General features: G+C 41.3%; 1 protein-coding gene across 1 annotated transcript in view; it reads right to left on the reverse strand.

Annotated features, from left to right (window-relative positions):
• Window positions 1-236: 236 nt before the first annotated feature.
• Window positions 237-12,491, reverse strand: part of ANKRD55 (ankyrin repeat domain 55) — a 101,304-nt gene continuing 89,049 nt past the window's right edge. The window contains exons 10-12 of the mRNA XM_067730073.1: window positions 11,125-11,765; window positions 3,200-3,292; window positions 237-732 (exon numbers count right to left, since the gene is read on the reverse strand). Of these exons, the coding sequence (XP_067586174.1) occupies window positions 611-732; window positions 3,200-3,292; window positions 11,125-11,765 (856 nt within the window). The 3' untranslated portion in view covers window positions 237-610. The remainder of the gene's footprint in view (window positions 733-3,199; window positions 3,293-11,124; window positions 11,766-12,491) is intronic.

Consider the following 12,491-nt stretch of genomic DNA (forward strand, 5'->3'; position numbering starts at 1 on the left):
CAACTCACATGATCTTCTCAGTATCAGAACAATCAATCATATCTGAAAGTGACAATAGGTGGAAATAATCAAATAACAAAGAAGATACATAAACATTGTTAAGTGATTTGGGCTCTAGCCAGGAGTTAACAATGTTAGAAAATACTTTGCAGATGATTATACACTTAAAAGCCATAAACACTGACTGATTAAAGAAATTTACTAATTTAATTTTAATTAAGTTTTGTTAGTCCAAAGTAGAATTGCAATAAATGTAAAAAACATGTATGGAATGTGCTTTCTTTTTTATTCAGCAAAGCATACATTTTTTAAAAACATAAAATCATTCAATAAAACCAGCAAACATGCCACCAAACACAGCTAAGTTTCCCTGATGATAACATGTTGTGACTTTTTATTTTGGCATGTAGAGGTCATGGAAACTCACAATATATGCACAAAGATTCTAAGTGCTTATTTGGAACAAAGAATTTTGAGTTGTAAAACCATGAATGGCTTACAGAATGCAATTTACTAAATTAGTCTTTGTTCTTACAAAGTGATCTTATCCTTTGACAGTTGAAAATATATATAATCTATATTTTTACAATCAGTGACCCACAGTCACTGATTAATTTTCATCATTGGTGGAACTGGCAGAGTTTTCACTCTCTTCAGCTGGTGGGCTGTGTCCCCGCTGGCTTGGAATAGCAGGAAGCACTCGGTTTGTCCATAGAGGTTCTCCAGATAGAACTGGGAGGAAAGAATAGAATGAAAAACTTTCAAGGTTTGCATCTCTCAGAGTCTCACAAGGAATGATGGCAGTAGAACTGTGTTATTTCTGAAGGAATGGAGGCCCTTCTAAGAAGCTTTTCTTGGGGAGAGCTAAACTGCAGGAGAAAGCCATATCTATCTATCTATTCAGGCTTACCACATGTAGTCAGGGATGCCAAATATGCACAAATACAAGGTGGGGCCAAGTTTGATCAAAACATGATCAGGCTGTTCGTGCCTAGCAGAGCCTTCTTTTCCTAGGGTGGTGTAGCCCTTGATGGCCAGGTCAGCACAAGGCTCTAAATAAGCCCCAAGACGTTTGTACTGTGCTTTTATGCAAAAGTCAAAAGGTTCTCAGGTTTCTTTTAGGAAAAGCACTGCACCTTTCCACTTCGTTTTCATAGAGCTACAGTTGATCAAAGATCTTTATCTTCCCGTCTCCTTAAATTTAATTGTGAAAAGCAAAGCCCCTGGGTTCTGCCAAAGAAAATCCCATTACTTTGGCTTCCCCAAGCCACACCAGGATTCAAGGCTGAGTGTTAGATGTCTTTGTGACTACATTTAGATGAGTGTTAGATGTTTTTGTGACTACAAAGACAATCAGATGTCTTTGTGACTACATTTCTGCTTAAAGACAAGGTCAGACTTGAATTTCATTCAATGATTGAATTCACACCATCCAAAACTCTCCCTTTAGACAAATTAGTAAGGGCAAAGGAAATAATCTGTCCAGGCAGAGATCTTGGTTTGTGCTACTAACTCTGTGTGTGACCTTGGACAAATCTCTACCTCTCCCTTCCCTTATCTGAAAGAAGACAGGGTTGTACCTAAAGGGTTCTAGAACTCTTGCTTTGTCCCATCTGAACTGTAGCCTGGGGCATAAAAAATATATTGGATGTTTACTCTGTGCAAACAGCTGCAAAGGGTTTTATGTACATTATCTCATTTAGTCCTCTCAACAGTCTTATCAGGTTGAACTTCTCTTATAAGCTAAGTGAAGAAACTGAAGTACAGAAAGGTTAAGGAACTTGTCTTAAATAGGGCAGCTTCTAAATCATCTAACCTCTGCAATTAAGAAGATGTGGGGGGAGGGAGAGAGAGAGAGAGAGAGAGAGAGTGTGTGTGTGTGTATGTGCACACAAGTGCTTGAGTACATGTTATAAAAGAGTGGGTTGGGATAGGAAGAACAGGAAGGAAGGAAATTAAAATCCAGTGAGTAGGGGCTTTCCTGGTGGTGCAGTGGTTGACAGTCCGTCTGCCAATGCAGGGGACATGGGTTCGAGCCTTGGTCTGGGAGGATCCCACATGCTGCGGAGCAACTGGGCCCGTGCGCCACAGCTGCTGAGCCTGCGCTCTAGAGCCCGCGAGCCACAACTACTGAGCTCACGTGCCACAACTAGTGAAGCCCACGTGCCTAGAGCCCATGCTCCGCAACAAGAGAAGCCACTGCAATGAGAAGCCTGTGCACCACAATGAAGAGTAGCCCCCGCTCGCTGCAACCAGAGAAAAAGCCCGAGCGCAGCAAGGAAGACCCAACGCAGCCAAAAAAAAAAAAAAAAAAAAAATCCAATAAGTATCACCTGTTTCATGTGACAGCTGACTCGGCATCCTGTAATTCTGCTTCTGGCTCTGCTACTTACTACCTAAATAACGGGCAAGTTATGTGACCTCTCTGGACTCAGTTTTCTCATCTCTACTGCCTCAGAGTACAGATATAAGGATTTACAATCTCCAAATTTCTAGGCATGGGGCTCAGGAATCCCCTTTATAACAAGGACCCCAGATAATACTTAGGCACAGGCAAACTTGATCACTTGGTGAATAGAATATATTAACAGTTTATATTGTGAGAAGTTTTGCATAAAATAACGCTAACAGTAAAACTGATGAACAGCATCTACTTGATTATTCCTTTCTGCTTAGGAATGCATTAACCTGTGAGTGCAGAGGTAAGACACATTTCTATCTGTCCAACATAGTAAGGAAAACAATGTCAGGAAGCCAGTCTTAAGAGAAGAATTTTTAAAGAGAAGAATTTTTAAAGAATTTTTAAAGCCAGTCTTAAGAGAAGAATTTTTAAAATTTTTGAATTTAATTTTTAAATTTTTCCAGACAGGTAAATGTCAGGAAGCCAGTCTTAAGAGAAGAATTTTTAAAGCATTAAAGACATTAAATAGTACATAGCAAAATAAACGTCTGTTATTGTTTTTATAGTCCAAACATAAAAATTCCTCAAGGGAGGGAGTTTATTTTTAAACAAGCATTACCATGTTGGATGAAGCTTTGAAGACTGTCTCTATTTTATTTTCCTGTAATGTACAGGGTTGGGCGCCTGATGTTCTCTTGAAAAAAATGAAAGTAAACCAAAATAACATTTAGCCCTGTCTAGACGTGTTAACAGTGTTAACCTTTGCAAAGGAAGCCGAGGAAAATTCAAAATACTTACATTTTTGGTCTGGTAGGGGAGCCAGGTTGTTCCGGGTGAAAGGAAGATCCCAGATTTTAGGTCTGTTTGGGGAGAGATGCTGAAAATTTTGTCCTGGGGACAAACATATTTGCATCAATCATATGAGACTCAACCAAGGGCAAATTATAAAATCCAATGGATAAAAGAATCATAAAGGTTGTTATAGATCATGAAATTTATGATGTTAACAACAACAACAACAAAATACTAATAGCTCTACCATATTCAGTTTCTATCACATGCCAGTCACTGTTTAAATGAAAGGAAAAGGTATCAGAAATCATTTCTTGAGTAAACTATTTAAATACAATTTTATAAACAAGCACAGTTGGCCATGCACTCTACAAAACTTAAAAGTTTGAAAAATAACATAGGGTATTAGTGTATCACATATTGGTCAATCTGGGTTGAATGAGTGGGTGATGAGTAGGATATATTCTTCTAGAGCTGTGTTTCTTACTCCTGGCTGCACAGAGAAATTATCTGAGGAGTTAAAAAAAGATGCTACTCTGGCTAAACACCACACCAAATAAATGAGTATCTCTGGGGCTGGGATAGGATGCCAGAGTTTTGTCAGCTCCCAGGTGATTCTGTTGTGAATCCAGGATTGAAACACACTGATCTAGAAGATGGGAGCTGAGTGAAAGCACTTGGGAGATCTGGATGATCTAATTTAGATGACCAGTAGAGTTATGCTGGAGCTATGCATAACAGCTCTTAAATTTTCAGGAATTTTGTGAGCTGGTTTACATCATACTTGGTGGCTTGACATCAGCCATGGTGGGAATATTTACATCAGGGAAATTAGCAAGTACTGATTTTTCTCTGAAGAGCCACCTATTAAACATTTATTAGCACATGACTGATTACAAGAGATGGATGTTCCAAACACCTGAAAATAGAAGGGACTACACAAAAGTTAAGTCCATTTAACAAGTTGACCAAATGGTATAATAAATAGGAGTTTGGGCTCTGGGGTCAGACAGGATTAGGCTTAATTCCCAACTTGGGCAAGTGATGTTCTGTCTCTAAATCTTAATTTCCTCACATGTAAAATGCTGAAAATAATTTTATCTGTCTTTTTCAGTTGTCATAAAGATTAGGAGAACAAAGGTAAAGCATTTAGCTTATAGAGTAAACAATAAACATTAGCAATTATTACAGTGTTATTCTGTGGCATGTTTAACATGATCTCCTGGACAGTGGGGCACGTATTCATTTGATCTTTTTGTTTAGTAGTCTAGTAGGAACCAGAATCACTACAGCAACACTCATAGGGTTTAAGTCTTCCGTTTGGGTAAAGCAGTCCTTAGAACAGGGGAAAAAAAGCATTAGCCATGATCCACCTCCCATCTGCTTCGGTGAGTCCAGTGGTAGATTTGCAGGGGCAGTCATCTGAGCAGTGTCATTTGATGTCATTTGATGAATAGTAAGCAAAATTTCTAGTCTCCTTGGTGGACATTTTGCCATTATATTTTTATTCCTTTGAACTCTGAAGGTTAAATAACCTCACAAGCCATTATTTAAAAGAAAACATTCCTAAGTAGAATTACAATAAAACCCATATCAGCTCATACCTGATTATTCATCCATGAACACTTGAGCAGAAATTTGCAAAACCAAAAATGAGATAATGATAATTATGGATAATGCATATTGAGCACTTACTATTGTCAAGGGCTAGACTAACTGCTGTAGGCATAGTCTCATTTAATCCTAACAATCACCTTCCCTTGTGAGATAGAGACTATTATCATCCCCATTATACAAATGAGGACACTGTGGCTTGGAGAAGTTCTAAATTGTCTGCAAGATCACATGATGGGAAGTGTCAGCCAGGCTCTGGACCTAAAATCCACACTATCCTGCCTCCTTAGGGGCCAAAGCAATATTGATAGGATGGGAGAAGTGGCAGAGAAGGACTTCAGCAGTGATTTGGGAGGAGGTGGGAGGAGAGTTAAACTTTTTTCCACACTGGCATTTTGCTCAGTTTTGAAGGACAAGGCAGAATGTGCATAGTCCAAAGTTCTCTTATCTGTGCTGTAGGCACCTTCAGGGAGTGTCCAGCCTGTGGGGACAGGGTTGAGGACCACTGTCTTAGAATAAAAAGGCAGGAAACGTTTTCATCATTAAATGAGGAAACAGAAGTGAATGAAGATTAATAATAATTCAGCACTCATCTATGGCAAACTCACTGTATTCCAGAGCCTAGAGTACAAACAGAAGGCAAGGTGCTCAGGAGGGGCTGATGGGAAGAGAGACAGGTAAAGTTGTACTTTCGAAGGCCATGAGTAGTGCTGTGAGGGTATCAGAGGTCAGTGTGTCTTGAATTCCATAGACCTCGCTTGACCATCTGCTCTGCTACTTCCTAGCAAGCTCTGTGACCTTAGGCCGGTGGGCTAACCACTCTACTCCTCGATTTCTTCATCTCTAAAATGGGGATAAAAATTCCTCTCCAGCAGTGCTGTTGAAGGGGAAGTATGTGGTTCACTGCCCCAGAGGAGGCTTAATAAGGCAGAGATATTCCTTTATGATGGATAGTAAAAATGGGTCACACCTCCTACAGCAGTCAGGGTAACTTCTACATAGGAGGCAAGTTTTAGGCTGGTTCTTTAAAGATTGTAGGAATCTGTCAAGCACACAGTGGATAAAAATAACATGGGCAAAGATGTCATAGAGTAAAAAGGTATGTAGTTGTATAGGAACTGAGAGATATTCATGGAACTGTTCAAGGGGATGGGGGGTGGGAGGAAAGGATTTGAGACGGGAGGTGCAGAAGTTGAGAATGGGAAGTGAGGCCAGGCCATGTTGGGAGGACTTTGTTTGCCAGCTAAAGAATCTGGCCTTCGTCCTGTCAAGATGCAAAGCTTCTGATGGGTTTAAACAGAGGTGGTCACAGCATCAGACCTACCTACTATCAGACCTGAGGAGGAGAGTGCGTTGTTGGGGGGATACTCTAGAAAATTCTGGAGAAGAAAGTTCTCTCTTGAGGGAGAAAGGAAGCAAACACTTTGTTAGCTTCCTTGTGATAGCCTGCAAATAACCAGGCTGGTAGCAAACACCACAGAGCTTTCTGTTCAATTTTCTCTGAAAGCTGCTCTCAATGAATTAAGCTGATGTGCTCCAAATTCCCTCATTAAGTTAAGTGCCTCATCCCGCATCTCTCTCCATCTAGCCCAGTGACAGGTCTCAATAAATGTTAAGCAATAATCATTAGAGCTAAATGTTCAGGGCTGCTGATGTAAGCACAGGACATTAGCTGCCTGGAATTCAAACGGTAGCAATCACTGCTAGCCCATATTATTTCTACTAAACCCAGGGTGGGAAAAGAGAAAATCCAAAGTAAAGGGGCCATCCAAGTTCAAGGCAGTGGTGCTGTGGTATGATTTATAGTATCCAAATGCTTTGCTACTTTAGGTTTCAAATCAAGTATGGGAGCTCAGTGTAGAAATCTACCGAGTTTCAACCTGCCTAGACTAACAACTTGAACCCCTTAAGTGAACCCTCCCAACTGTACTCTGGAAGCTTCAGCAGTTCTAAAAACAACACCTCAAATTGGGTTAAAAAATATTCACAAAAATAAAATCTATAAGGCAGAGAGAAATCTTTTTATTTTGGGGAGTACAGTGTAATTTCTAAGAAGATCACATTGTAGGTAATTTGGTAAGCATACTAACAAACTGGACTTTGAGACTTAAAGAGAGAAATATGTACATTGCCATGGGATAACTTCCTATTTAGGAGGTCTGGGTTCAAGTTCTGAATATGTCCTTAGTGACATATTCAGAACAATTAGTTGTAAGACTGAGCAGATTCTAGGCCATGTAAATTATAACTGGAAAGGGCCTCATGAAACAAAATGGTCCCAGACTCTGTATCTAGAGGGTAGGAAAACTGTAGCCGAGAGAGATGACATGTCTTGCCTTATCAATCAGGGCTCATTCAGGAAAATAGAGACTTCTTTAGGCCTTGAAACAGAGGGAATTTCATACAGAAAGGTGGTTATACTGGTTGGTGGAAAAGGTGAGAAGCCAGAGGACAGGGTAGAAGGACAATCCAGAGATTAACCACAGCAGGAAGATGCAACCACGTCTAGGCTGGAGTGATAAGGGGAAGAGTTGGTATCACCAAGGCTCAGAAGCTAGTGGGAGCCAGAACCACAGAGTGAGGGGCTTTGTGGAGGAAGTGGGAGGAATTGGAAGCCCTGTTGGAGAATCCATAGGAAGCAGAGGGACACTGTGTAGAACCACACTTATTTTCCTCTTTCTCCTGCTCTTACTCTATTGCCAGTGCCTCTTGGTACTTGGCCAAAAGTACCTGGAAGCAGTTGCAAGGGAGCCTGGAAAGTGTAGTTTCCTGAGATACAAAGTAGAGCTGGAGGGAAGAGACTAGATCTGAGAGCAAAAAGGCAGCTGACTAGCACATTTACTTAAATGTCATCATCTTTTAAACAAAGGCCATCTGTAGCTTGTCTCTAAGGCATAGCGCTTAGCATAGGGCCTGGCACATAGCTAAAAAAAAAAACCCCACAAATGTGTATGTGTGTATAGTACTATGCTCAATCACTGTTCTAAGTATTTTATATGCATCAATTTGTTTAATCTTAACAGCAACTCACAGCCCTACATGTTAGGTATTTCCTCCCATTTTTGACATGAAGAAACAACGGCTCAGAGAGATTCAGTAACAGCAAGTAAATGAGAGTCAGAATTTGAACCCAGATAGTGTGACTTTAGAATCCCTCTCTTGGGGCAATTCCCTGGCAGTCCAGTGGTTAGAAGCTGGCTCTTTCACTGCCATGGTCCCACGTTTGATTCCTGGTCAGGGAACTAAATCCCATAAGCTGTGTGGTGCAGCCAAAAAAAAAAAAGAAAAAAAAAAAGAATCCCTTTCTTAACCACTGGATGTGCTGCCTCTTCATAAATCAGGATAATAGACATTATCCTTTAAAGAATGAGTGAAAGAACTAAGGTCCTTTCCGTTTAAAACTTATGATTTTGTATCTAAACATGAGAATAAAATCAATTTAAAGTGAGTTGTATAATCAGTTTAGCAAATCCATGTACCTTAAAGTTCATTTATAGGCTAAAGATTCTTGGGAGTTTATCTCGTCATGACTCAGTTACCTAGGATGGCTCCTAGTTATTATCAGCATTCAAAAACATTGGTTGTTGGGGCTTCCCTGGTGGCGCAGTGGTTGAGAGTCTGCCTGCTAATGCAGGGGACACGGGTTCGAGCCCTGGTCTGGGAGGATCCCACATGCCACGGAGCAACTAGGCCCGTGAGCCACAACTACTGAGCCTGCGCGTCTGAAGCCAGTGCTCCGCAATAAGAGAGGCCGCAATAGTGAGAGGCCCGCGCACCGCAATGAAGAGTGGCCCCCGCTTGCCACAACTAGAGAAAGCCCTCGCACAGAAACAAAGACGCAACACAGCAAAAATAAATAAATTAATTAATAAACTCCTACCCCCAACATCTACAAAAAAAAAAATTGGTTGAAAAAATAAATGCTTTGGTACAGGCATGGCTAATTATTTGACATTCCCTTGGAGAATTCTGCTTCTCCTTTTCTGCCCCATAGGACTTTTCAAGTTACTTCATTGGAAAAGTGAAACAAATCCTCAAACCAATTTATTGAATTTCTTTTTATTTTAAATAATATAGAAGGTTTTAGATGGCACATGTGACAGAATCTACTAGCTCTCTATCCAATATCTATTCTCTTTTTCCTCCTAGAAACAAAAATCCAATTTTGGAGGGACGGTCATGTGCCCAGTTAAAAGGATCCGATTCCCAGTCTCCCGGGCAGATAGGCATGATCATGTGACTAAAGTTCTGGCCAACGAAACGGAAGCAGACTGTGGAATTTATGGGAGATAACTTATTAATGGGAGCTAATTCAGCTGGCGGACATCCATTTCCGCCCCACCCCCTTCCTTCCTCCTGCTCTGTCAGACATTATGAAATGTGCAATGATGCAAAGGATGAAAGGCATAGGTTAAGTTGTAGAGCATACAGATGGAAGGAGCCTGGGTCTCTGGTGATCATGGATTCCCCAAGCACCTGGGAACCATCACCTTCGACTACTTTCATATGAGAGCAATAAACTTCTGTGCTGTTTAAGCCACTGTTACTTTGGATTTCTGTTACAGGCAGATGAACCCAATCCTAACTGATATAGAAAAGACAGCCCAAGGCTGTCCTGGGAACAGAAAAAGAACAAGACTTTCACAAATTTCAAAAAATTTTCAAAAAGAAGATATTAGCCAAGACAGGACTAACTCCAGAAAGTAGGCTGAGTCAAGGCCCTGGAGGCCACCAAAGTGTCAAAGACAGCAGATCAATATCTTTTCTTCCTCACCCTTCTGCAGAACACAAGGAAAAACCACCCACGCTTCAGTGCTTAGTGGAGGAAGTAAAATCTTGAGGGAAGTTTTTCTCAGGAAATAGCCTTCATGTGTTTATTCCTATCTATCCTGTGCTTAAAAACATATAAATATGTATGAGGGAAGCCATACTCTACCTCACAGGTTTCAGGCATCAGGCACATGAAGATGAGTGAGGAGAGCCAGACTCATACTGCATATTAAACGGGAAGGAATATTCCTTATTTCCAAAGATATACTGTGCTCCTCTACTTCTTAAAATATACATAGCCCCCTTGGGCTTTCATTTTTCTACTTCTGAAATAAACATGGTTCAAGCAATATATCATTTTTCCTCTTAACCCTACTATAAGCAAAACAACAACAGAAACTTGTTGATAAAGAACAACTGACACTCCACGGACAGATACAGGAGAGTGGTGCAGACTGGGTTGAACTGGGGACAGTGATGTCCAAGTGATGTCGATGGGGATAGTGGTTACTCAGATCCAGGCAGCTACTGCCAAGTGAAATTTGGGTTCAGTGTTGCCAGACTTTTCAACTTCTCAAGAGAAGCTGGAGTTTTAAATTTTTATGTCAAACTTCATGATTTTTAAAAACTAGTAATTAATTCACTTGATTACTGCATTAGTAATGAACTGATTTTGGAAGTTGTTTTGCAGCCTCTGCTTTAGAACGATAGTTCTTAGTCTCTGGTATACATCAGAATCACCTGGGGGCCGTTAACAAAGAAATAAAAATTTTAGTGTGATACATTTGTTTAACACAAATGTTAAATGGGAAAATAGGTACGTATATATTGCTTGCATGTGTATAAAAATATAGATTCTTTAGTGTGATACACTTATTTAAAATGTATATATACATATATATTTAAATATGTATAAAATATCTCTGGAAGGTAAACAAAAAATTAATAACATAGCTTTGGATGAGGGGTACTCGGTAGCTGGGGCAAGAGGCAGGAGGGAGAATTGCCACGTGACCCTTTGGTGTGTATGGAGACCTGAGCCACACATGTGTGAATGTGTTCTCTTTCTACACGTATACATAGAAGGCATTGCCATTTTCCCTTTTGCCTCACCAAGATCTTGGTTCAGTAGTCCTGGAGTGGTCATCGAACACATGATTTAAAAACAAACAATCACACAAACAAATCAACCCCTCGTAGGTGATATTGCCAAGTATCCCCGCTTAAGAATACTTGCTAGTGGAAATAGTAATATTCCTGCTCTAATCTGCCAGTCACCACACATATCTGCTACGATGAGATAAGATGAGAAGGCACATACTTTTACTTGATGATTGCTCTCGAGGTGGAAAAGCAGACTGTTTCCATAGCCTGGAAACCCTGAAGCCAGTACACGCAAGGGAAAAAGGTAGCCTAATCACCCATTTCCATTCTGCCCCTGTCCTCTAGGCCACCTACTGTCACTCCAGTTCCTAACCCAGGACTACACAACACATTTCTTGTATAGAATCTGTCAGAAATGAGAAAGAAGGAAGCAGGGACATTACCTGATGAAGGATTACGTAGATGAGGAAGATGTGGCGGCCCTGACACCTCCTGGTGACTGGATCTGCCGGTAAGCAACCTGTCTAGCAGCTTATCAGAAGAAGACACAGTCCAAGCTTTATAGAACACCTGGTTATCCAGCAATACCTGGCAGCCAGTTCTGTTGTTCAATAAATCCTGCTCACTTCGGCTTTTCTGAGATTGCTGGGCAGCATGATGAGTACCAGAGCTCAGGCCAGCATGGGAAGTGGCCCCCTGGGAGGCTGTCAGGAAGTTATGGCCTAGGGTGATGGGTGGGAGACTCTGCGTTCTGATTGGCGGAAGTCCTTTATGGGCCAGAGGCTTCTTTTCTGGCAAGTGATATTTTGAATTCTCTGAGGTCCTCTTCTTAAAGTCAACCATAGCCACCTGATCACCAGGCTGTTCTTGGCAGTTGGTATCCATGTTGCTGTCAAAGGTGGTGATGATGTCATCAACTTCCGAGGTGGGCTCCGCCCTGTGCCAGTCCCTGCAGTGATCTTTCTGATAGGCCCTCTGCTCTTCTTTTTTGTTCCTGCAGAAGATTTGATTGAGCATGCTGAATTGTCCTTCCTTCTTCTGGGGTCTACTCTTCTGGGAAGGAAGGGGTCGAGTAGGCTCTGTTCTATGGGAATATAAAATAACAAGGATGCTATGTGAGGGCAGGAAGTGGAGACACCAGCAGTAACCACACAACAGACCTCCCTCTATTCCATCCACCTGAGCAGGTTGTCTGAGATCATCCACAGACACTCGAAGCCCTCTCAAGTCAAAGGTGATGTGCAAGAGCTACTCACAACCTCCTTGGCCATCCCCTTCCTTGCCATGGTCAGTTCTCTGTCCAGTTAGAACATTTCTTAGTTAAATTTCACCTGCTCCCTCAGGAACTATCCTTTCAAAATTTGTCTTCTCCCAGGGATTAAGTAAGCTGAAAATACCTCAAAGTATTACTGTTCTCACTTCTTAAGGACAGTCAGTAGGAGTGCAAGCTTTAAGTCAAAGAGATGAAGGCCAAATGTGGAGTACATTTGGCCTTCAGGCTTCAACTAGCAGCAGCAGGGCGGAGGTTGCAGATGTCGGGGGAGTGTGATTTTAGGCTTTCTTTGAAAGGGATCCCAGGTGATCTGGGCAGAGCTCTGATAGGAAGCCTGCCCATTTTACGCTGTTTGTGTGTTGTTTCTTGTTGAGCTTTTACTAAATTTCCTATTGAAAAAGTGTACTAAAGGAAGCCGAGGAGAGAAGCTTTTGTCTGGGCTTCAGCTGCAGAAGAGGAAGTGTGTATTCCAGAGGTTGGGCGTGGCAGGAGAAGAAAATGAGCAATGCCCAATGAGCAGGCAATTTCTAAAGGAAA

This window comes from Pseudorca crassidens, chromosome 3 (genome assembly GCF_039906515.1).
Source record: "Pseudorca crassidens isolate mPseCra1 chromosome 3, mPseCra1.hap1, whole genome shotgun sequence".
Taxonomy (NCBI): Eukaryota; Metazoa; Chordata; class Mammalia; order Artiodactyla; family Delphinidae; genus Pseudorca; species Pseudorca crassidens.